Genomic DNA, 26,612 nt, shown 5'->3' on the forward strand with positions numbered 1-26,612 from the left:
CATTTATCAACTCCAACCATCTACTCTACCTCATGTTTAATTCTTTCTACATAAAGAAGTAATTCTGGCTCTTATGATCAGTAAAAATTTCACACCTACCCTCATAGAGATAATGTCTCCAAATTTTCAATGTGTAAACCACCCTTATTAACTCTAAATCATGGTTAGCGTAATTCTTGCCATATTCTTTTAGCTGTCAAGAGGCATACGCTACAACTCTCTCCTACTGCATCAGAACACAGCTGAGTTCTTTATATGATGCATCACTGTAAATTACGAAACCCTTTTCTCCTGAAGGAATCGTCAAAATCGGTGCAGTGATGAGTCTCTGCTCAACTCCTAGAAACTACGTTCACATTTGTTGGTCCACTCAAATTTCACACATTTCCTAGTCAATCTAGTCAATGGACCCAACAATTTAAAAAAGCCCTTAACAAATCTGCAGTAGTATCCAGCCAATCCCAAGAAACTACTGATTTCCCGCACATTATTCGATTGTACCCAGTCCACCATTGCCTCAATCTTACTCGGATCTACTGATATACCACCCTTTGATACCATGTGTCTAAGGTAATTTGCTCCAGCCAGAACTCGCACTTCTTGAATTTTGCATACAACTTCCTGTTTCTCAGCAGTTGCAGCACTATCATCAAATGTTCTTTGTGCTCCTTTGGGCTATTTGAATATACCAGTATGTCATTGATAAACACTACCACGAACTGATCTAAATACTTGTGGAAGACCCTGTTCATTAGATCCATAAACACTGTAGGAGCATTTATCAATCCAAATGGCATAACTAGAAATTCATAATGGCCATATTGATTCCTGAATGCTGTCTTTGGAACATCCTCTACTCTGACCTTTACTTGATGATACCCAGACCGTAGATCAATCTTTGAGAAAATTTGTCCCTTATAGCTGATCAAACAAATCATCAATGCGTGGAAGCAGGAACTTATTATTGATAGTCACTTTATTATATTTTCTAGTGTCGATGCACATTCTCATCGACTCATCCTTCTTCTTCACAAACAAAATCGGCGCTCCTCAGGGTGACACGCTGGGCCGAATAAACCCTCTATCTAATAGTTCCTACAACTATTTTTTCAACTCTTTTAGTTCTACTAGTGCCATTCTGTACGGAGCTTTCGAAATCAACGCTGTTCCCAAAACTAGATCAATAATAAACTCTACCTCACGATCAGGAGGTAGTCCCGACAAATTTTCAGGGAAAATATCGATAAAATCCCTCACTATCGGAATGTCCTCTAGCCTCAACTCCTTTTCTGATATCTCCTTCACACAGGCCACATATCCCTAACAACCCTCTAGAAACAATCTCCTTGCCTGAATGGCGGATAACAGCTGTAGTGGGATGTGCACACATGACCCCAAAAATCTCTACTTCTGTTCTCTCGAAGGTCTGAACACTACCTCTCTCCGATGACAGTCTATACTGGCATAGTGAGCAGCTAGCTAGCCCATCCCCAGTATCACCTCAAACATATGCATATCAAAGACCACCAGATAAGCTAATAAAGACCTCTTCTGAATGCAAACTGAACAGTTCCTAAGTACCTTCTCACATATCCCTACACCCCCTATTAGCGTAGCAATTGACAAACCAATGCCTAACTACTGAGTCTCTATCCCACAAAATTTAACAAACTCTCGGGCGATAAAATAATGAGTCACACCTTAATCAAACAAAACAGTAATTGTATATGACAGAATTGAAACAGTACCTGTCACAACATCTCCTACCGTCTCAACATCCCCTGGTGTCAGCGCATAGACTTGTGTTGGGGTAGTATTCCTCTGTTGTCTGCCTCAGGGTGCCTGATGACGTCCTCGGCATGGTCTATAAACAACCACAACAACTAGCGGTGCTCGATAGTCTCTCGCCATATCCCCTGGCTAATGGCATCGATAACAAACAATCTCCCTGACCAAACACTCTCCCAAGTGTCTCTTGTAGCATGTGGGACAATAAGGGGGCATATGTCTGCTCTTTATTGCCCGATCTCCCATTATCAGTCTCCATCCTCCTTTGTTATCTTGCCTCTTCCAAGGCCCTCGGCTGGACCCTGAGTGAAAATCTGGAAGCACAGGCCTCTTTCCCTGGCTCTGTGATGCAATGCCTCTCTGTAGGTCATTCTTAATCACTGTGGCTCTATCCACTACCTTTGTAAAAATCTGGGTCTAGAAGCCTATGACTTGCTAAAACAGACTATGTCTTAGGCCCTCCTCAAACTTTCTCGCCTTCCTTTCCTCATCTGGTACCAAATACGGAGCAAACCGGGATAGTTCAACAAATCTGGCTACATACTGTTGTACTGTCGTCTGCCCCTACATCAAGTGCAGAACCTCCACTGCCTTTGCACTTCTGAAAGTAGCTACAGGCTCAGGTCTCTGCTCCTTTAATAGTTTTGCTGATCTTCACCAGCGTTTAGCTTCCCCATTCAACTTAAACACCGCAAACAGTACTTTTTGCTCATCTGTACATGAGAGAACAGCCAACACATCCTCTATATCCTAGACCCAATTCTTGGCTACTAGTGGGTCATCTCCTCCATAGAACGACGGGGGTCTCATACGCGTGAACTGCTCAATCGTGCGGCTCCGCCCTCCTGAACTCGTAGCCATCTCTGACATCATCTGCTGGGTGATGCTATGTAACGCTACATCAAGGTCTCTGTCCCCCAACACTAGAAAGCCCTGCATCATCACCCCTAGTATGTGCACTACTATTCCCTGGATCCATCTTACAAGTGGTACAAAACAGCCTTAGAACTGCATCATCATAACTCACTAACACACCCAACAAACTAAAACCCACAAGATATTTTGCTATAAGTATTTCTTTTAACATTCTCAATTCCCATTTAAAACTCAATCCTACCACTTAGAAACAAGAACCGATGATAGTATCTATGGTTAGCTAGAAATAGTCACCCCAAGAAAATCACACAAGCAACCACGAAACTCCCGCCTCCAGGTCGTAAGATAGAATCCTAAATTCCCAATCTCATTCTCTAACAACCACTGACTTATATCTCATCCACCCATCCTTTATTCTCATCAAAATCCATTCCTATACTCTGGTATTGTATTCCGCTGTTTACTAAAGCCTACAAAACCTAGCAACCTAGGCTCTGATACTAAACAGTGACGCCCCGATTTTCATACTATTTTTTCTTTTTTTTTTCCATTAAATAATAATTATTAATTACGTATACTCGAATAATTATTAATCAAATATACTCAACCATCGGTCATGTCAGAAACTCTGATACCATAACCACATAACCCGACCCAAAGAGGATATCGGGTAAGTAGTATTATAAACAACCCTATCAGCGGAAGTCATTATATTTACATACCATAGCGAATACACATACCAGAGTACTAACCCTTCCATATATGCATGCCTAACACATCCCAAAAACAATAAAACTCTAGGGGAACATACATCCCTAGTTCATACACTCACCCTGTATATCAGGGTACCAGCTACCCTCTATCTCGGAGCTCTATCACCTAGTCTATCTCGGTTTCCTAAAATGTTCAGATATTTGGATGAGACATATCTCAGTAAAATGGAATAAATTATTTACAGTATGTGCCAAAATGAGTTTCATTATATCATGACATACTCTTTTAAATCATCATTTCATCTGAGAAAATAAATTGATATATGCTCATAATCATATAGATATAAAATACAAGTTTTTATAAGTTTTTAATTCCATTTTCAAATTCACGCGAATGGGGGAGATTACACGCCCATACATGTAGCTTCCTTTGGCTCTGATATCATTTGTATTCTTTCCCGATTAACTCTGGTTCGATTACAACTGATACTTATCAGGGCACTCACCTTACTCAGTAAGCCCTCAGGTGAAGTGTTTTACTTTGCTTTAATTATTTATGTCATTAACTCACGCTCTTTCATTTCCCATTTTCATCGTTTTTTCATTTCTCATTTACATCTCACCATCCACCCCATGAGTGTCATCGATGACCAGTACGTATCACGTTTGTAACTCATGGCTGCCCTGAGGATATTTCTCCACGCCATACTTTCCCCCCATGGTCAGGGTTGTGCAGCCCAAAGGTTGGATCTTAATCGCGATTGGCCTACTTGGTTAGATCAAAATAAACATTCCATATACCCGTCTGAAGTACAAATGGCCTGCCTCACCCTGGTCCGAACTCTAGGGAGCAAAACTACCCTCCACACTGGCTCATTCGACTGTCACGCTCCACGAGTCCGTGTGGTTGCACATAATCACCACCAGAAATGGTATCGTGCTCATTATCGCAATCCATCCATCAGGATTTTGATTTTTACCTTTCCACTTTCATATATGAGTATTCACCATGCAGTATTCACATTGCAATATTCACATTGCAGCATTTACATTGCAATATTCACATTTTCAATATTTATATTCTAGTATTTATATTACAGCATTCACATTGCAATGTTCCCATTTTCAATATTCACAATCTAGTATACACATTTCAAGATTCACATTTCAATTTCCACATCTCAATATTCATATTGCAAAATTCACATCACAATATTTCCACTTTCATATTCATATATCAATATTCACAGTTCAATATTCACATTAGGTTCTCATTCTCTTCTATTCCATTCTCAACATTTCAATACATACATACATACATACATACATACATACATACATATATATATATATATATATATATTTCATTTCACGTTTTTCCACATATCTTAGTAAAACAATGTCAACATTTCATATTTCTTCCATTTTCTAGCATACAGATCTATGCTCAATTTTTCATCATTTTTTTGAAAGTACTCATTGACTTAGCACTTTTCATCATTTTCCACATTTCAAATCTCATATTTTAATATACATTTCATAACCTCATTATTCTCAGTGTAAATCATTTAACCCAATTTCAAATATATTTCAGTATAAATCATATGCCACACAATTTTCATCTGATATTCATATCATAATAATTTCAAGTAAAATATCATATCTCAATTTCTCATATTTTCCAACCAGTAATTTTCAGAAAATACTACTATAATTTATTCCCTTTACCTGACTTACTAAGATCTCGCTAAAATACCTAAATTCTACGCCCCATGACTTTCGCAGCTCAAAAGCCTGAAATTCACATTTTTCCAATTTAATCAACTCAACTCTTAGAATAATTCTTATTTAACACTTCCTAGGTTCTGATTACTTCAATTTAACATAAAACCAAAATTTAACACCCTTACCTCAGTTTCGGAGTGGTGCCCCAAAACCCTAACTCAACGATCCACTCCAGTAAAATTGTAAAGAATCTTTCCACGAACCTCATGGTGATCTGGATTGTTGATTTAGCCTAGAATGAAGCCAAAATCAAAGAGAGAAGGAGAGGGGTTCATAGGGTTTGAGAGAGAGAGAGAGAGAGAGAGAGAGAGAGAGAGAGAAAAAATAATTTTGTTTAACTAATGAAATCAGCTCACGGGACTTTCTTATATTTAGCACTACAGACCGATTTTCTAAGGCTCTCGGGAAACCGTTGCTGGTTTTCTCAGGCTCTCAGGAAAACGTCTCCAATTTTCTCTTTAATCTACCTAATTTTACCGTTTTACCTGTTACCGGCTTGTAGTAAAACCATATAACCGTCGATGGTTTTCTTAATGATCTAGAAAACTGTCGCTGGTTTTCTCATCTCCAACCCATTTTCCATCCTTTTCAATTATTTTTATTTTTATATTTTTCCAGGTCTCCACATAGTTGCCCTTATAGAAGTCCCAAAGGAGGTCCAATTGGCATGTAATGCAAATGGTGGCATATCGTGCCAATATCTGTATGTGATTGCCATCTTCTCCAATATCTTGATGTGCTTATTGGTAGCTTCTACTACTCCATTCATTTTTGAATTCTATAGTCCACACATCCACACTTTGTTGTCCTTTTTGGGGTCGAGGACGATATTCACCACCTACTTCAGAACTTCCAAAAAATCCTCATATTTTTTTATTTGCCATTAAGGATGCATCCCTCTAGGTTTTTGCTTAACTAGCTTACACCTGGGCCAAATCGGGATTTGATGGACTACTATATCAGTATCAAAACCCGGAATGTCTTCATATGACCAGGCAAAGAAATCTTTGAACCCATGCAACGAACATATTATTTCACTCCTTACCGAAGGGTCCATCAATGTTTTGATCTTAAATTGCCGGTGGGGGGGGGGGATTATTCTATCCCCAGATTTTACAATCTTTGTTGCTTTCGCACGTGACTAAATTCCTTTACTCTCCAACTCTAATAGCCTTACGATTTCCCCTAATAGCTCAAGTTCATTAACTCCTTTTTGGGGGTCATATGAGGCACTCTCATTGCAATCCATATCATTAAAAGGGCATTCTAGGGATGGTTTTATCTTTCTACAAACAAAAAAGCAAGGGGTACAAAAAAAAATGAAGAAAATGGAGTAGAAACAAACATAACCATTAAAAATAAAAGGATAAGCCTGCTTACAATAAAAATAATTAAAGAAAGAAAGAAAAAAAGAAGAAGAAAAAAAAAATAGGAGCTCCCTTTGGCCATAGGTCAAACCATCGGGAGAATAAGCATTTGGCCAATCATGCATATATTGAAAGAACCGTGACGATCCAATTGTCTAAAGGACCGGAAGGAAATTCAGGAGCAGTTGGATTGCTCCCTTCTTGTGTGATCACATTGATTGAAAAGCGGTTCTCCAAAAAGTCTGGAAGTCCCTCAAGCTCAGTATCTTTTGGAACGACTTCTTATCTAGGACGAACAATGCAGGAAAGCCTTGGAAAAGTGTAGCAGATATGCAGAAATACTAAACTAGACTCATATGGAAGTCTTCCCTGAATCTTGGTCAACCTCCTTTCTCTTCGTAGGGCTATAACATCGACCTTATCCTTTTTGGTTGGGTGGAATCTGAGGCCAAAAGTATCTTTATGGTTCTTCATCATGGTTACCCCTTGCAAATGTTTTCCCACTAAATTTCCCTCCTCATATTTTTGTTTCAACATCTATTAGACGGACATCACGCTTATCATATCTTTGATTTAGTGGCTTCAAAATACCGACCAACATAGATGAGGGACACTTATCTCAAAAGATTGAAAGGAACTCTCAATTCTATAATCGCGCCCCAATGTGAGGCACTATTCTTGAATTGTATACCCCACAACTTTCTTCTCTCTTCACCGTTATCAAATGATTCTTGAATATGAATTTCATGCAGGGAGGATGGTACGACCCTTTCTGTGTGTATCCGCATATGCCCCAATGACATGTCGACAACAAAATATCTAGGACTTGAAACAAGACAAAAAAGGTACAGTGTCCAATCTCCATGTCTAGATTAGTCTCTCTAATGATTTCTTTAGTTGTTCCATTAAAGGCCTTAATTGTGAGGTTGCTCTTTCTCATCAGTGACTTGTCCACACCCAATCTCATTAGTATGATGTATAGGCACATATTAAGGGCGGACCTATTTTTCAGCAATACTCGGGATATAATCATTTTCCCATGCTTAACTGAGATGTGCAATAGACTCACATGGCCTCGCCTTTCTTGTAGGATCTCGTTGTCTATATATGCTATGTAGTTAACAGCTAGTGTCAAATTAACAAGATTCTCAAATTGCTCTAACGACATATCTTAAGGAATATAGGCATTGTTGAGTACCTTAATTAGAGCATTCCAATTACCCTAAAAGGCCATGAGCAACTTAAATATATAGATGCGAGTTAGGGTCTTGCTTAATTGCTCCGCAATATTATACTCGCTGGTCTTGAGATTCTGCATAAACTTGGTGATCTCCTCACCACAGACTTTCCTCTTCTTGTCTTCGTCTTCTTCTTTTCCTTCTTCTCCAAATCTTTTTGAGTGTAACACCTTCCACTTTGAGTCATTCCCCCAACTCCAGAGAGGTTGGCTACATTCCCAATCACATTAGAATCAATGACTTCTACCTCATACCTCCAGGGCACAACTTGGTCAATTGAATAAAGGAAAGGTGCAAGGAGTTGGAGGGTTAATGGGTCGTTCTTCTGAGCGATAATGAGACGAACTGTTGGTGGGGTGTAGGTAATGATGACTAGGGGTGAAGATGAGCTAATGACATTCACATTAACGAGTTTAAACAATCCAATGGATTTGGTTGACGGGTTTACAAATGGAGGATGCTGATTGGTGGATGGTTCAAATGATGGGATGACTTTAATTAGGTTTACAAATGGGGTTCCATGATCTGGTAATGAGTTATTGTTAACACTAGGGTGGGGCATTTTTTGGAATTCAAAATGTTAGCATTGATCAAGTCTTGGAGCCGATGCTTCAGGGTCAAGCAATTATATGTGGCATGTCTAGGGGAATTCATATGGAATTTGTATGTCACACTTGGTTTGTGATACCTTGTCTATTCTCCCAACCTCAGTGTGACAAATACTATCTTCCCTTGGGCATAAAGCTGCCTATATTGTTTGGTCAAAGTAATTGGCAAGGTAGTGAACTCTAGTCGGGGTTTGGTATTTGGGTCAGCTCGGTTGGCATTTACAGCAATTGAGGGGGGTGGCATTTGCTTCAAGATTGGTTCCAAGGGTGTGCCAGGTGGTGTAGGTATATATATTCTAGGCCGCGATTGGTTGAATCTAGGCTTTACCTCAGGCTACCAAACCGACCTCTCCTTCCATTTGTTTTCTTTCCTGCATTTAGTTCAAAAAGTCGAGTGTAGTGAACCATCTTTCATGTCTTTAACCCATTTTCAATTTTCTCCTTGATAGCCGCAACAATTGCAAATCTAGACATACTGTAGGGGATAAACCTATCGAAGTATATGTCCTTTAAAGTCCTCATAAATGTGGACATAATTTCTATGTTTATCAGAGTGGGTGCAACTACTTCCCTCCACCTTTGTGCATATTCCTTGAAGGTCTCTGAATCTTTCTTTTCCATCTTCTGTAGACCACACATTAGCATTGAATTGATACTACTTAAAGAACATATTACTAAGGTCTCTCCATTTCTAAATCCGGCTTTTGTCTTAGGATGCATACCATTTTAGAGCCAGACCTTTGAAACTCTCATGGAACACATGCAACTAAAGCTTTTGATTTTTGGCACAAGGTGTCATCTTCCTAACATACATCTGGAGAGGGTCTTTGGGCACCCCTTTCCATTGTACTTGTCAAAATTAGGTACTTTGAACTTTTCAGGCAACACCAAATCTGTAAAAAGAAAAAAAATTCACAGATCATCAAAGTCTCCTACCCCAATGTCTTACAAACCTTTGTGGTCTTCGATTATTCCTCTATATAGGCCATTCTATCCTTGTCAATAGATTGTTATTTTTCTTTTAGCTTAGGTTGTTCTATGAGTGGGGTTTTCCTCGAGACGTTTATGAAGATTGGCTTCGAAGGGATCGGTGCTGCTTGAAGGGGTTTTGTTTTCAATAATCGCACCAACTCAACTAAAGTATTTTCCAAGGACTCTATCCTCTTGTCTGTCAATGTCTCCCCGCTCTGACTTGACTCTGGTTCATCCATGCTTCTAGACCTCTCTCGAGTAATAATAGGGTCCTAGGAAACCTATTGATGCCTTTTTTTGGGGTGAAATTTTGAAAGTTTTCTCTTTGTTGTACACAAATTCAAAACAAAAGCCAACAAAACAAATAAAAAAAATATAATATCTGCATCATGCATGAACACGACATGCTATAGGGTGCTTGATTTCGTAGCCCATGCGGGGATTATTCGTCCCACGAGGGTGTACTGCTCTAGCTTTCATGCATTCATCCATAGAATTACACTACTTGAAGAAGGCGAACTAGAAATTTTTTTTTCATAAATTTAGGAAGAATTAATTACAATTTGTACTTGCAGTTTGCTATTCATGCACTTCATTTACTCACTTAAAATAATTCAATACATTAGAAAGTAGAGAGAAGATCGGTGGTACTCAACAATAGGTGGAGGTTTAGACAATTTTGGGAAACCCAGTGACAAATGAGATTGCACACGGTAACTCTCCAGTTACGGTGGGGAATAGTGTACAAGAAAAGGAGATTTCAATTCAAGAATCTCCACAACAACAAGAATCAATTGTTTCTCTGAGGCCAAGATGAGAAATTTGAAAACCTGCTCGGTATACTAATATAGTGGCCTATGCACTTCCAGTTGTGGATGATAATGTTCCTTACACTTTCAAAGAAGCAATGAGGAATTCTGAATCTGACAAGTGGAAAAAAGCGATGGATGAAGAAATGTAGTCTCTTCATCAGAATCAGACTTGGGAGCTAGCCCCGCTGCCCAAGGGTAAGAAAGCAATTGGTTGCAAATAGGTTTATCTAAAGAAAGAAGGATTTTCATATGCAAATAATATTCGCTTCAAAGCTATGGTAGCTAAGGGCTATGCATAGAAGGAATGCATTAATTATAATGAGGTATTTTCTCCAATTGTCAAACATTCTTCCATTCGAATTTTTTTGGTTTTGGTAGCACAATTTGATTTTGAACTAGTTTAGCTCAATGTAAAAGTTGTAGTTTTACATGGTGATTGGAAGAGGAAATCTATATGACTCAGTCATATGTATTTTAGGTTGCTAGAAAAGAAAATTGGGTATGTAAACTGGGTAAATCATTGTATGGTTTAAAACAGTCTCCAAGACAATGGTACAAACAATTTCATCAGTTTATGATGGCTCACAAGTACATTAGAAATAAACATGATCATTGTGTTTATTTTCACAAACTACAAAATGGATCTTTTATATATATTTAATATTGTATGTTGATGATATGTTGATAGCTTCAGAGAAAAGAGAAAAAATCAACAAGTTAAAAAGTCAGTTAAATCAAGAGTTTGAGATTAAAGATCTTGGTGAAGCAAAGAAGATACTTGGCATGGAGATTCGTAGAGATGAAATAAGAGGAAGAGTTAGTTTGTCTCAGAAACAATATTTGAAGAAGCTAGTACATAGTTTTGGAATGTCTAAGCAATCAAAACCAGTAAGCAATAGTTTTGACATGTCTAAGCAGTCAAAACCAATAAGCACTCCTCTTACTCCTCATTTCAAATTTTAATGCAGCTTTATCTCCTAAATCAAACGAGGAACGTAAGTATATGTCACAAGTTCCTTATGCAAGTGTTGTTGGTAGTCTGATGTATGTAATGGTTTGAATTAGACCTGATATTTCACAAACTGTTAGTATGGTGAGCAGGTATATGCATGATCCAGGTAAAGGACATTGACAAGCTGTGAAATGAATTTTGAGATATATTATGAATACGATTGATGTTGGTATAGTATTTGAGAAAAATGCTACTATTGATCAACGTGTTGTTGGATGTGTGGATTCTGATTTTTCCGATAATCTGGATAATCATCGATCAACTACTGGATATGTTTTTACATTTGCTAATGGTCCAGTGAGTTGGAGGTATACCTTACAGTCTACCATTGCCTTGTCAACAACAGAAGCATAATACATGGCAGCTTCAAAGGCTGTTAAGGAAGTTATTTGGTTGCGGGGTTTACATGAAAATTTAGGAGTTACTCAAAAGCACATTGTTATGTTTTGTGATAGATAGAGTGCTATTCATTTGACGAAGAACCAAGTCTACCATGCATGAACAAAGCACATCAACGTTCGGTTTCGTTTTATCCGGGATATTATTGATGGAGGTAAGATACTTCTTCAAAAGATTGCTACAGCTGAAAATCCCGCAGATATGTTACTAAGATTGTGACAACAATCAAGTTTAAACATTGTTTGGACTTGATCAATATCCTACAAGTTTGTATGTTCTTCAAAGCCGCCAATGATGTAGAACTCTAGAGAATGTTGGTGACTCAAAATTTGTTGAATTTATTGTCAAGGTGGAGATTTGTTGTTTTTTTATCCCACATTGGTAGAAAAGTTGTTTTGAATTTTTTTTTTTTTTGTCCCATATTGGTGAGAAGTGTTTTTTGGACTTGAGGTTGAAGTTATATAAAGAGCTCAACTCTCCATTTCTAAAACACACCTCAAAGTTGTTCTTTGTAAAGAAGTAATGGATTGATCGTTGGCGCCCGAAAACATAGGTAATTCTATACTAAACCTCGTTAATTTCTTGTGTTTGTTCTTTTTACTATTTTTATTATTAGTTTGTGCATTACTTTAGTTTTTTATATATTCAATAAAATTATACTAGTTGTAGTATTGGTGTTTAGCACAAGTGGGGTGCCCAACACAACAATAGTTATCCACTTAGCTACCCATTTTACTTTAGACTATTGACGGCCTCTGCCACATTCACTCTCTTGTAGTTTCGAGCACACTCCATTATCGGGTTCCTTTCCCCCATGAAGGCGCTTCTAAAGAGGTTCAACGCAATGTGGCCAATGAACCACACATACTGAAATTGCATGCAACATAGAAGAGATCCTTTCTCCTTTCCCCTTTTCCCAATAAATATTAAGAGCGAGGAAGCTTTCTGCAAGGATGGATGGTACATGACCCTCTCCTTTGTGTTTTATTTATGAGAAAATTGTGGCAGCTCCATAATCAACAATGTGTGCTACTAAAGTTAAGAGGATTAGACCATAAATGGCGAAAGCCAATAGTTGCAGACAGAAATGGGAAGTAGCATAAGCGAGATGATTCTTGAAGATTCTCTCTATATTGGTCCAATGTTATCCATCCATCTCTCTTTTCTTCTGTACTTTGTCAAATATCTTCTTAGCTTGGCCTCCAATGGCCCTGATCAATGCTCAGCTCAAGTTGACTTCTAGATTATAGGTACACACTCTATCCTGTGCTAGTTTGGAAATCAACAGTAACTCTTCATATTCCTCCACTAGTAGCACTAGGTTTGTGGACCCAAAGGTGAAGCACCGATATGATGGGTCCCAGTGTTAACCAAGATATCAAGAACCCTCCAACCAAATATACCTTTAAAATGTCGATGATACACCTCTATTTGGTCCTAAAGTCCTACTAGTCCCCCTATGAGAATTGATTCCAATAACTTAGGATGCCGCTAACGTCTTGCTGCTTTTGCCATAGTTTTATTTTGTCTAGTTACGTGCTATGATAACCTCTGAGCAATGCATCTGATTCAATGGTTTGCTACCTTTTACAGGTGCCTCCTTAGATACCTTAAGTATTTCCCTAGGCACGTCCTATGTAGATACAAAGGACTCTGAAAAAACAAGACATACAATGACAAACCACAACATAAATAAACCTACTATGTACATTGCTCCCCGTGTCCTAACATTATGCATAGTTGAAAGGTATGCTCCCTATATCTGAACTAATGGCGTGGGATTCTTGGTTTGCTAGTGCATGGCTCAAGCTCTAACTCACGATTATAAAGGTTGCTAAGGTATCTTCGAAGAGAATATCTATAGCGAGGGGATTTTCATGAGACCTATACAGAGGACTAAGCCTCATAGAGGCCGTGCTACTTTTCCCCTCTCCTAATCCTTAAAGGGTGGGAGTCCAGGTATAAGACTTGTGAAGTCTCAATGCTAAGTGGTTAGTGAGAGCATGGCATCACAAAACATGTATTGGATAGCAAATAATGCATATATTACCTTCAAACACACAAAAAAGAGACATAAATAGCATGAACATGAAAATATAAAATATAAAAAAGAAAACATAAAAAATAAAATAAAAAAAAACCCACACACAAGAACACAGGCAGCTTGACTCTCAAAGGTCCCTAGTGGAGTTGCCAAAGTTATTGACACTGGATTCCGTCCGAGGTGGCCACAAGAGGGAAAAGGGGTCCCCAAATTAGAAGGGGAAAAAAACTTTAATAAAAAAGGGGCGAGACACATGATACACAGTCGCCACTTTATTTTTTTAATGTAGGGAAAATAAAGAAAAATTCAAACAAAAAAAAAAGTATGCCAAAACCATATTTTTTGAGTTTGGGAGTACATTTGTGCATAAGGAAGGTGATTGGTCAACCGTCTCAATGTTGATTAGCCTTTTAGCACCCCTATCAACACCCATTCGCACTTGTGTGTCCCAGTTGAGTTTAGGTATTTTTAAAATAATTCCCCCCCCCCCCCCCCCCTTCTTCCCAAAAGGGTTAATATTTTGAAAAGAGAGAAGAAATTTTAAAAGGTGAGGGGAATCCACGATTTTGAAATCTAGGTCTTTGAAAATGACACTTGGTATTTTTTAAAAGAAAGGGGATAACCTCATTTTTTTGAAACAATTCGGGAAAACCCAATTAGGAGAATCCTAAATGCTTTCAAGGTTGAGAAAGCATTTTGGAACAAAATCAAATCTTGAGGAAACAAAATCAGGATTAGTTTTCATGAATGAAGCAAAAAAATAATTTTTGAAAGAGGATTCCATAGGGCCTAGATGAGGAAATCAATCCCACACCATTACTTCCTTGAGGACAAAAATTTTAGAAATGATATTTTTATTTCAAAAAGGGCTTGGGGGTGAAGTAGGACCCATACGAGGAAATTAATCCCATGGGAGCCCATTACTTCCTTGACAATAGGGAATTTTCTAAAAAGTGTACTAAATTTCCTAGTTTTGAAATCAAGGGGAATGAATTTGGGGGATTTCGTGGGATCAATGCAAGGAAATTAATTCCACATGGGTCTTATTACTTCCCCGAAACTGCAGGAAATTTTATAAAAGAGTAGTTACCAAATTTTTCAAATTTTGAAATCAAGGGGACGAATTTGGGAGCTTTCATGAGACCAATGCGGGGGAAATTAATCCCATGGGGGTCCCAATACTTCCCCGAAACAATAGAAAATTTTCTAAAATATTTTGAAATCAAAGGGAATGAATTCGAGGTATTTTTTGGGACCCTTGTGTGGAAATTAATCCCATAGGGGTCCCATTAGTTTCCCGAAACAACACTTGTAACCCATCGCCCAAATGTTAGATTAGTTGTACCGTTAAAGAAATATGATTTGGATTTTGTTTAGAAGGGAAATCCCAATTTCAATGGGGTTGCAAATTCTTTCAAAGCAACATAGTACAGTTTTTTTTTTTTTTTTTTTTAAAGGGCTAAAAAGAAACTATGTAAAAGTAAATATGAGGATTGAAATGTTGCATGATTTTCATGAAGATGAGAGTATGCGAGACCACACATTGATAACCATATGAAACCCTAAGGAAAGTTCTTTTTTTTTTCTAAAAGATGCAAGTCATGCATGTTAGTCTTATAAGACGATGCAAAATTCATGCAAAAGATACATTACTTTTTCAAAACACACCTAAAAGTTATTTTTAGAAGAAACGAAACTACCTTATATATGTGCATGATACATAGAAAAAAAAAATTAGACATTTCTTATGAAAAGAAAAACTCTAATCTCTATGCTAATGGACAATATACATGAGTTGTTGAAGATATATATGTACTTACCAGGTTCACTGATATAACCTATAGAGGAGAGGAGAGATCTCGAATGAGGGTGTGAGGAGGGATGTAGTGAGACAATTAGTGAGGAAGAGAGAGAGGGATTTGATTGAGTGGAATAAGGAGAGGGAGAGAAAGATAGGGGGAGAGAGTTGATGGATATGAGATAAGAATAGGGGGGGGGGGAGAGAGAGAGATAAAAGGGGGAGAGTTAGTAAGGGAGTGGGGATTGATAAGGGACAAATAAGGAGAGGTGGAGAGAGAGAGAGAGAGAGAGGGAGAGAGAGAGAGAGAGAGAGAGATTTCATCAAAATCTCCAAAGTTTTTTCTTTTTTCAATCCCTTAGCCCCTTTAGGGGATTTTATAGAACATGGAAGATAGGGAAAAGTGAGAGAGAAAATAGGGGAGAAAATGGGGGAAGTGGGAAGTTAAGATATTTTTTTGGTTTTTTTAGAGGATTTTTAGGAATTTTGAGGAGAGTGGGGGTTAGTGGGAAAGAAAAGAGAAATTTGGAAGTTAGGAGAGAGTGTGGGGGGATTTAGTGGAGAGGTTGAGGGATGTGGGACTAGTTTTTAGGGATTAGGAAGTTAGAAGAGAGTGGGGAATAGTGGGAGAGAATACAGATTTGGAAATTAGGAGAGAGTGGGGATTAATGGGAGAGAAAATACGGATTTGGAAATTAGGAGAGAGTGGGGATTAATGGGAGATAAAATAGGGATTTGGAAGTTAGGAAGTGGGGGTTAGTGGGAGAGAAAACACAGATTTGGAAGTTAGGAGAGAGAGAGAGAGAGAGAGAGAGAGAGAGAGAGAGAGAGAGGAGGAGGAGGAGAAACTTGTTTCATTTCAAAAATGGCCACATCAAAATGACGACGTTTTCGGTATATGTGTTCACGCACGTGCGCGTGGGCTAGCACACATGTGCATGGGCTCGCATAGGTGCTCATGGGCTAGCACATGCTAGTACATGTGGCCATGCATACGTATTGACCATTGACCATTGACCGGTCAACCAAAACGACATTGTTTTGACCCATATGTGTTCGCATGCACTCCTTGTTTTTTTATTTCTTAAAAATATTTTAAATAATTAAAAATAAAGAATTTTTTATTTTGGAAAAAAAATTAATTCACTACAGTGGGAAAAAAAAATACTAATGATTTCTCTGAAAAAAAATAAAATAAATAAAATTTTAAAAAATGTAGAAAAACACAAGAAAATGGGAAAAATGTAGAGATAAGGATTTTCTCGATTTTTGCTTCAAAACCCAAAATTCTCTTAAAACGCTTCTAAACCTTTAGGATCGTTCCGATTCACTCAAGTAAGTTAAAAATTGGTTAAGCAAAGGGACTAGGGTCAATCTTTGGTGAGGGATCTAGTCGCTTGGTTTTGACAGTCCGGTAAAAAATGACTATCGACAATAGCTTAGATCCCCCGCTCAAGTATATAGTAGCCATGGATACTTTTGCTTGCTTTGAGTCAGCTCTAACCACATGAAAGTATTGATCCTTGCCAAATATGTAGTTCTTCAACTCCTTAGAATCACAAGCATCACTGGATGTTCTTGGTTTTGGTACCCTTGCTCGTCCATGTTATTTTATGTAGAAATGGAATTCTGAAAGTATGAACCATTGGGTTCATCTTTGTAGTAATCTTACCTAGATGTGTTGTGGTTTTCCATTACATCATTGATAATTAGAAAATTCGATGTTGTTGCTATATTTAGGATCCATCTAATGCATCAAGATTCTTTGTAAGTTAGGCCACCTCTATGTCTGCATGGTAGATGATCTTGGCCTACCCTCTAGTGCATCGATTCTTATTTGTGGAATGGTTCTCTCATTGATGGTTCCCAAAACTCACAATCTGAAGGCAAAAAAATTATGAAGTAATTAATTAAACTCTGTACCAACTATCATGGCCCTAACACTTAACATCATGTAAAAAGGTTATGCACCAGTGGTTGTGGCACACGAACTTAAATAGTAAGCCAAAAGGAAATTGCAGATTCACCACATGCACAAGTTCACAAGCATCGAATAAAAATTAAGTAGAAGCTATAAGCATTATGGAAGTAAAAACAAGTTAAGTAGTAAATCATGAAGCAATACAATTCTTATTATCTTACCTCTATAGGCAATGTGTGGTTAGTGAGAGGATGAGCAGGCTACTCATGTTTTTATAGTAGCTAGTGAGTTTTAGAATGATTGATAAATACTCCACCCCACCAAAAGAGCTTTCTTTGTGATTTGTACTCTTACCACTAGGAAACATCAATTTAATTGAGGAGTCATACTCTTCTTTTCCGATAAAGGATTACCATGTTTAGAATAAACCTATATTAGTATTTTCATGATGATTGCACAAGACAAGTTGTTGTGAGTAAGAATAATGCCCTGAACAAGCTTGGCATGTGACATCTAGCATTGTTGCGTTGGGATGATAAGAAAAATGGTCGAAAAATGATGATAGGACTAATGATTGCATTGTGAACTTGTGGAGGCGATTTAGGAAGATTCCAAAATCTCCTTGGTGATGACTAATTTTTTTCTTCTTTTATTGGAATTCTTACCGTGGGTTAAGAAGGGGGAAGCATGGATTAAGAATAGGGAAGTGGCAAGGAGTTTAAAAGAAGTGGTATGGAGGTTGATGAGGAAGGAGGAGAAGACAAAAGGATGGAGGAGGGACCTTTAGAACTTGTTGTAGGCCAATGGAATAAGGGGAAAAGGAAGAAGGGGAGAAGGATAGGGAAAATTGCCGTTATAAGAGAAATTCAATTAATTCTTGCTCAAAAAACCTATTATATATACTATGGTAACTTATCGAAAATAAAAATTACAAAAATTACAAAAAACCTATTTATTTAATATGGGCTAGACCCAACAAATCTCCCCCTCCAGCCTATAAAAGGAAGGAGACATTCATTAAGATTATCAAACAATTTTGATACTGGCTGCCTCAGCACACAACTCAAGCTTCGCACGAGGCACCCCATTTGTCATCATATCAGCAGCATTCTTATCAGTGTAGATCTTCTCAAGTTCAAGTAACTTAGAATCCAAAGCATCTCGAATCCAATGATATCTCACATCAATATGCTTTGATTTACCATGAAAGGTTGATTTTTTACTGAGATGAATAGCACTTTGGTTATCACAAAATAACACATATAGCACTTTGGTTATCACAAAATAACACATACCTCTTCTAAGTGAATCCAAGTTCAAGAACCAATTTCTTCACATATAATAACTCTTTACATACCTCGATAGTTGCAATGAACTCAGATTCTTTAGTGGACAAAGCCACACATTTCTACAACCTAGATTGCCTCCCCCTGCAAAGGTAATCAAATAACCTGAAGTAGATTTCCTTGATTCCGAATCCCCAGCCATGTCTGAATCTGGATAGCTAACTAGAAGTTTTTCAAAACCAAAATAGAGTTTTCAAATCAGTTGTACCACAGAGATACCTCATAATCCATTTCACAGCATTCCAATGCTCTTTACTTGGATTAGAGAGAAATCTACTAACTACACCAACTGCATGAGCTAAATCTGGCCTTGTGCAAACCATGGCATACATTAAGCTACCAACTACAGATGCATATGGAACACTTTCCATGTCTCTCTTTTCTTCATCATTAGAAGGAGTATGTTTACTACTTAACTTGAAATGTGTAGCAAGAGGAGTACTTACCACTTTGGCTTTCTCCATGTGAAACTGTTGAAGTACCTTCTCAATATACTTTTCCTAAGATAATCATAATTTCCTAGAACTTCTATCACATGAGATTCTCATGCCAAGAATCTGTTTCGCTAGTCCCAAGTCTTTCATGACAAAATACTTGCTCAACACGTGCTTTAACCTGTCAATTCTAGAAGCATTGTGACCAATAATGAGCATGTAATTAACATAAAGCAACAAAATAATGAAATCATCATTAGAGAATTTTTGAACAAATGCACAATGGTCTAAAGTCGACTTCTTGTAGCCTTGTTGAACCATGACAAACTCGAACTTCTTATACCACTGTCTAGGAGCTTGTTTCAGGCCATAGAAGCTCTTCTTTAATCCGCGAACATAATTCTCCTTACCTTTCACCACAAAACCCTCAGGCTAGCTCATATAAATTTTTTCTTTGAGATTGCCATGGAGGAAAGCAGTTTTCACATCCATCTGCTCAACCTTTAAATCAAGACTAGTAGCCAAGCCCAAAACAACACGGATTGACGACATTTTCACTACCAGTGAGAAAATCTCCCCAAAAGCAATCCTTTTTTTTTCTAACTGAAGCCTTTGACAACTAATCTAACTTTGTACCATGGGTGTGAAGAATTGTCTTCCTGTTTTAATCTATAGGCCCACTGATTTTTCAAAGCTCTCTTACCTTTAGGTAATTTTACTAGCTTAAAAGTGTGGTTGTCATGCAGAGATTTCATTTCATCTTCCATTGTACTAAATTATTGTTGCTTCCGCTCACTTTCAATGGTTTCTTCATAGCACTCTGATTCTCCCTCATATGTTTGAAGAATATACTCATTTATAGGATATCTTGTGGAGGGTTTTCAGTCTCTGGTAGACCTCTTGAGTGAAGTTGTAGGTGGTCAATATTCAAAGTACTTTCCTCATCAACATTTTCTTGATCTTCCACCACATGATCATTCTGAACATCTGCCTTTGTATCATACTGATTGCCAATCTCAACTGTATCCTGAAAATTTTCAGAAGGAATCAGATCCAAGTCAATTGAGCCATCACTATCCTAAAACTGAGAATTTTCAATCTTGCCAATGTCTTTAATGGTTTGATCCTCCATGAAGACTACATCATGGCTTCTCGCAAGTTTCTTTTCCACTGGATCATAAAACCTATAGCCAAACTCATCCTAACCATACGCAATAAAAATGTGTTAGCTTTGGTGTATTTCCAAGAGGGGGTGAATTGGGTATTTAAAATTTCTTTCCTAGGTTCAACTAATCTAGCAATAGTATTACTCAACCTAGGGTCTTTCTATGCAATTATAAACTCAATCATTCACAATAGTAAAATACAAACATTCATGTGCCGGAATTTAAAATGTAGAAATTAAAAGCATGCACAAGAAATGTTATCAAGGTTTGCCCAAAGTGCCTACGTCCCTGCCTTGACTCACCAGCACAAGGATTCCACAATAAGCTCACTTCACGGGTGGAGTGGCACCGGTTACAAGCAAGTCAATTCACGGGACTGACCTCAACCTACACCTTACCAGGATGGTGCACCTAACTTTCCTAACCGGGTCTAAGTCAATCTGAGATTATTCAACAGGGCTAGTCTCCCTCTTCAGGCCCACGCCTGGAATACAACAATCAATATAATTTGGCATACAAATAAATGCTTCTTAACTAAGCAGACTATGTACCGATTCAACACAAGCACTAATCAATGCACATCAATAATATAAGGTCTATAAGCTCAGTGCTAAATGTGTGTAATCAACACTCAAGATAATGTCAATACCCAATCAAACATAAGAGTGTATGAACAAGCTAATCTTTGAAAATATATATGAAAGTGTATCTCAATCACAACATAGGGTTCAAATATTTTCACCAAGACAAATCAAAATATCTCAACAAATATTTACTCAATATTCCAGCACAAGAGAAATTCAAAACTTAGCTTGTACAAAAAATTTTGTGCACACAAAAATTATAAGCTAAGGTGTCTTGCAATCTAGATGCTAAGACCCACAAGCTTTCAAGTTTCCCACACAAAAGATTTATTAATTTAAATTGGGGGAAAACTTGTGCTAAAACTCTCCAATAAAAATCATTCAATCAATTAAACAAATGAGAGTTTAGGCGAGTAGAACCAATGTAGGATGAAGTAGGACACTCCCACACAAGATTACTTTTCAAAGGAATGCTAAATGGAAAAGTATTTTTGGCTTGAAAGAACAAAAGGATCTCCCAAAATTTAGAGAATTTTTTCACTAATCAAATTTCTTATCTCTTGCTAATTTTCACAAATAAACCCCTATATATAGAAGTGGGTCAAATTATGACCGTTGGGGACACCAAGGTAATTCTTAATATTGTTTTAAAACCATTTAGAAATATTTACCTTGTTTAACCATGCTTAACCATGGTAAAAATTAAAACAACCTAAAAGTTTCGGGTGGCTGATCCACAGTTCGTTCGCTCAGACAGACTCAGTCAAAAAAGTGATTTTTGAAGGTTCGAGTGCCCGAGTTAAGGTTTGGTTGGTTGAACCAAGGTGATTTCCAAAAGGTCCGTGATTCGGTCACCTAATCCATAGTTCGATTTACTGAACTCATGTGTTCAGTTGCCCGAGGCTATTTTGAATGTATAAGTTTGCAATGCCGAGTTGGTGGGAAAAGTGAAAGTCAAGGTTCGGTCACCCATGGACGAAGCATTCAAAATGGTTCGGTCGCCTGAAACCAAAGTCAACATTTTGAATCGTCAAGTGTTCGGTTGCCTGAGGTGTTTTAAACACTCGAGGTTCGGTCACCCAAAACCTCACAGTTTTGCCCTTTATGTTCATTTTCACTTTAATTAATTCCCTTGATATGTTAATTGATTTTGGGGACATCTTATGTGTTTGTGCATGGACTTAAGGTCTTTCTAAGGTCTTTTAATGCTATTTAACATAACCTAAAAAACCTGGCATCGGTCGACCGAAGGGTGATCCCTAAGGTTAATCTGGTCTTGAGCTTATAAGTTCCTACATGTATGATGCACATCAATTATTACAGACCAATCCTACTTTACTATTACATACCCAAATTAAACATGATATGAATTACAACACAAAATAAGTCTTTTGAGTCTTTAGTCTTCAAGTTTTCACGTGCCATCAAATGATCTTACTAATATAAGCCTGCACACAAACTTGACAGACATTAAATATCTTGTATTTGTCATTATCAAAAACGAGATAGGACTCAAAAAGTCAACAAAATGCACTGCCTTGCCTTGACATCTAACTTGGACCTTTCATCTTTAGGCACATGAATAAAGGATTTGCAGCCAAACACACGTAGATGGTCATAGAAAACATCCTTCCCATACTAGATTCTGTCAGGGACATCAGTCAGCCACGCAATAGTAGGAGACAAGTTAATTACATAAGCAACAGTATATAATGTCTTACCCCAAAATGATCTAGGTAGTTTTTCTTCTGAAAGCAAACATCTGACTCTCTCTTCCAGTATTCTGTTCATCTTTTCTACCAAACCGTTCAATTGAGGAGTCTTAGGAGGTGCCTTCTTATGTCAGATGCCTTGTTGTCTACAGTACACATCAAATGGACCACAATACTCGCCACCATTATTAGTGCGAATACATTTTATCTTCTTTCCTGTTTCTCTCTCAACTAAAGCCTGAAAATTTTTAAACATATCGAGCACCTGATCTTTGCATTTCAAAACATAAACCCAGAGTTTTCTTGAATGATCATCAATAAAAGTAACAAAATAAAGTGCACCATGAAGTGTCCTTACCTCCATTGGGCCACAAACATCTAAATGAATCAACTCAAGTAACTCTATTTTCTAGAAGGAGGATGACTCTTAAATGAAACCCTTTTCTGCTTCTCAGCCAAACAGTGTACACATCTTTTTAGTTTTGCACCATTTAAGTCTGATAGCAAATTCTTCTTGACCAAGCAATCGAGTGTTTTCTCACTTATGTGACTAAGTCGTTTGTGCAATAACTCTAATGTGCTATCACTATCAACTACATTCACAGAATTCAAGCAAATGGAAGCATTCATAAAATATAAATTAGAAAATTTGTCACATCGGGCCACAATTAAATTTCCTCTGGTAAGTCTCCATTATCCATTACCAAAGAAGTTGCAATATCGATCATCCTCAAGTCTTCTAGCAGAGATCAAATGCAGACAAACACTAGGAGTGTGCCTGACAATATTGAGTACCAATTCTATTCCATTGTTGGTCTTTAAGCAGACAGTTCCAGTATGAACTATCGCTACCACAACGTCGTTTCCCATCTTCAAAACTCCAAAGTCAACAGAAGTATATGAACTAAAGAAATCCTTAATGTCATGTGAAAAGAGGCACCGTTGTCAACCATTTCATTATAGGCAACACTAATTACATTATTATCATAAGCAAGAACCAAATCATCTCCAACAGTAGCGGTGACATGATCATTATTATCCTGATCCTTTTTTTCTTCCTTGTCACTATTTATTTTTATTTTCTCTCTACCACTTATAACAGTACTTCTTGATATGACCATTTTTACCTCAACAATGACACTTAAGATTTTTAAATCGTGACCTTGACTTGGTTATAATTTTACTTCTACTCCTTTCATTTTTGTATTGGCTTCTCCCCCTATCTTCTACAACAAGTACCTGGGTATTATCTGTACCCATTTCTTTCCTTCTGGTCTCTTCATTAAACATGCTATCTTAACAAATGATAGGGTCAACACACCGTTCGGGACTAAGTTGCTAAGAGATACTATAAGAGTCTCACAACTATCTGACAAAAAACTTAATAGCAATAAAGCTTGTAGTTCATCATTTAAAATTATCTTCATATTAGTTAACAGGTTTACCAAATTCTGGAAATTGCTCAAATGCTCAATAACAGATTTTCCTTCTCTAAGCTTCAAATTTATAAGTTTTCTAATTGCAAAAGCTTTGTTGTGGACAGTCTTTCTCTCATAAAGACTCTCCAACTTCTTCCAAAGTATTTGGGCATCTGTCTCTTGAGCCACATGATGAAAAACACTATTATCCACCCACTGTCTGATTATGCCAACTACTTTCCTATGCATTTTCCTCTAATCAGCTTCAGTTTGTTTTTTCGGCTTATCGTTGCCCAACTCAATCAGATCAAATAAATCCTTACAATAAATAATATTTTCCATATTTGGTTTCCAAATTGAATAATTTGAACCTGTGAGCTTGCACATAGTACCTACGTTGTCTTTGTCTTTCATATTTTATATGAACCAAGTTCTGATACCACTTGTTGGGAAAGTAACAAGACAACTAGCACAGCGGATAAATCTTTCCCAAAAATTAAATCTGTGACAAGCAAAATAACCAAACAACAATAATAATAAATCACACACTACAATACGAACACCACAATTTTTAATGTGGAAAACCCCTCCAATGTGAAAGGTAAAAACCACAAGGCCTATGAGACCCAACAAATTTCCACTATAATAGAGGCAAAAAATCATAGTTATACAATCACAAAAAATGCTCACAAACTTAGAGCAAAAAGATCCCCAAAGGAATCACAATAAAATAAGAATGAGCGAAAAGCAGTCACCCGAACTCGGTTACTATCAGTACTGTAAAATGAGGTCCTCCAAAGCTCTAAAACAGATCTCCACCGTCCAGATCGAAGGTCGAAGAATCCCAAATGTGCTCTCCAAATTTCAGTGAAATTGGATTATAAAAGGCCTTCCGATCATCAAGTTGATGAAGACTGTGCAATGCACACTTTTGCCTCACACACTGCCCCACACACCTTTTCGCATTGCTGCCGGCGCTCAAAATTTTTCTCTCTTCAGCGGCGCGCACGCGCGCACACACACACACACTGCCGCCTCTTTAATTTGGTTGCCCTAATGGGCTTCAAAAAAGCATGGGCCTCTTTTTTTATATATATTTAATATGGGCTGGAGCCAACACTTGGAACTGGACCTCCGATGAGCTTAAACTTGCCTAGCCTTGATGTCTTCATACAGGTAGCATCAATGTGAATTGGTTATCTTTTTTAAACCAGTGTTATGCGAAATGTGGTAAGTGCAAGACGGGGTCCCCAACTGTTGGGAACCACAACCAAGAGCAATCTGGATAGACAAACTCAAAAATATTTTACCATGGTTTTTGTTTAGTGGCCATTGTGGGATCCAAAGGTGCTCTCTCAAGGCAGTTCAACCATAACTTTACAGAGACTCCTTAAGAACGAAGTAGTATAGAACTACAGGCCTGAGTTCAAAGGTCAGGAGTAGTTATCATCTCCATGGAATATGAAATTATGGCCTATCCTTTGAGCTACACAGAAGTAACCCTTGCTGCTAAGGTTATCTTTGTTTTGCACAATACCTATCCTTATGAATATATGGAATATATGTATATATATGATGAAAACGTACTAATAATTGTATACAGATGCAATAATTTAAAAACAAGTGGTGTTACTTCATCCAACATAGAATAGGATAGGAATGGACATTTCATCAGTGAAATTTGAAGGGAGTCATTTCTTGTTATAGATTAATAAAAGTTTACAATGTTATTTGCTTTATTGTGATCAAATATTTCCTCTTGTACGCTGTCAAACTCTTATATTATAATCATTCGAATACACATTCCACAAATCAAATATAACCTAAACCACACCCTCTTGTCAAATCATGCCTTCATATTTCTTGAGTAGTATATATTGCATGTGAATTTTTCATGGCACACTAGAAAAAGAGCTGTCTGATCACTATTGTTTCTGCAGTCTTTTCATGGGGAGGAGATGTGATGCTAACATTCGATATTGCTTGCTCTAATTGCTTCAGGCATCGTGCAATGAAGAGAAAATATGGGAACAACTCCATGCTATGCGAACAATAATAGGATACAGAGGCACACCTCATGCTACTTGCTCAGAAGAACTAAAAGCTCTCTACATCTTCACGGGGATAGAGCCACCTCTCTCATTCCAAGCCCATTCTGATCTTGCAGAAGTCAATGATAAGCTTCACTTGCTCAAGTGCATTGTTGGGGTCAAGTAGGCTTATGCATGGAGTTGTGTTGCGGAAACAAATTTTCAGTTTTGATTTTTAATTTTCTAAACAATTACAAAAAATGCCGCTCCGTTTTTAAATTTTCTTGCATCAGTATGAGAAAGTTGGAAAATAATAAAAAGATGTGCACTTTTGTATTTGTTGGAAAATTAGAAATTGAAATTAAAAAAATGGTTTTTCATAACTGGCTCGTAGATTTTCTACCTTTTTACTCTAATTTATCTATGTAATAGTTTTAATTTCCCTTCTCCTTTCTGTTTTTTAAGAGCATATGAAAGTTTACTTTTAGGTTTGTTGTGTTGGAGAGCATGAATTTTAGGGTTTGTAGTACGATCTATGTGGATCCTAATATGTGTTCCGTTAAAATTCACATAAATTCAAATTTAAGGT

General features: G+C 37.5%; 1 protein-coding gene across 5 annotated transcripts in view; it reads left to right on the top strand.

The window, feature by feature from the left end:
- LOC131154575 (uncharacterized) overlaps positions 1–26,400 on the top strand; it is a 50,300-nt gene extending 23,900 nt beyond the window's left edge. For 3 of the 5 annotated variants that reach the window (XM_058107423.1, XM_058107422.1, XM_058107424.1), the window contains exon 4: positions 25,995–26,400. In XM_058107423.1, coding sequence (XP_057963406.1) covers positions 25,995–26,210 — 216 coding nt within the window. In that variant the 3' untranslated portion in view covers positions 26,211–26,400. Of the gene's footprint in view, positions 1–11,517; positions 12,133–12,348; positions 12,710–25,994 lie in introns of those variants that run through there. The other 2 variants (XM_058107426.1, XM_058107425.1) reach the window with 2 other exon arrangements.
- Positions 26,401–26,612: the final 212 nt, after the last annotated feature.

The sequence above is a fragment of the Malania oleifera genome, chromosome 4, assembly GCF_029873635.1.
Source record: "Malania oleifera isolate guangnan ecotype guangnan chromosome 4, ASM2987363v1, whole genome shotgun sequence".
Taxonomy (NCBI): Eukaryota; Viridiplantae; Streptophyta; class Magnoliopsida; order Santalales; family Ximeniaceae; genus Malania; species Malania oleifera.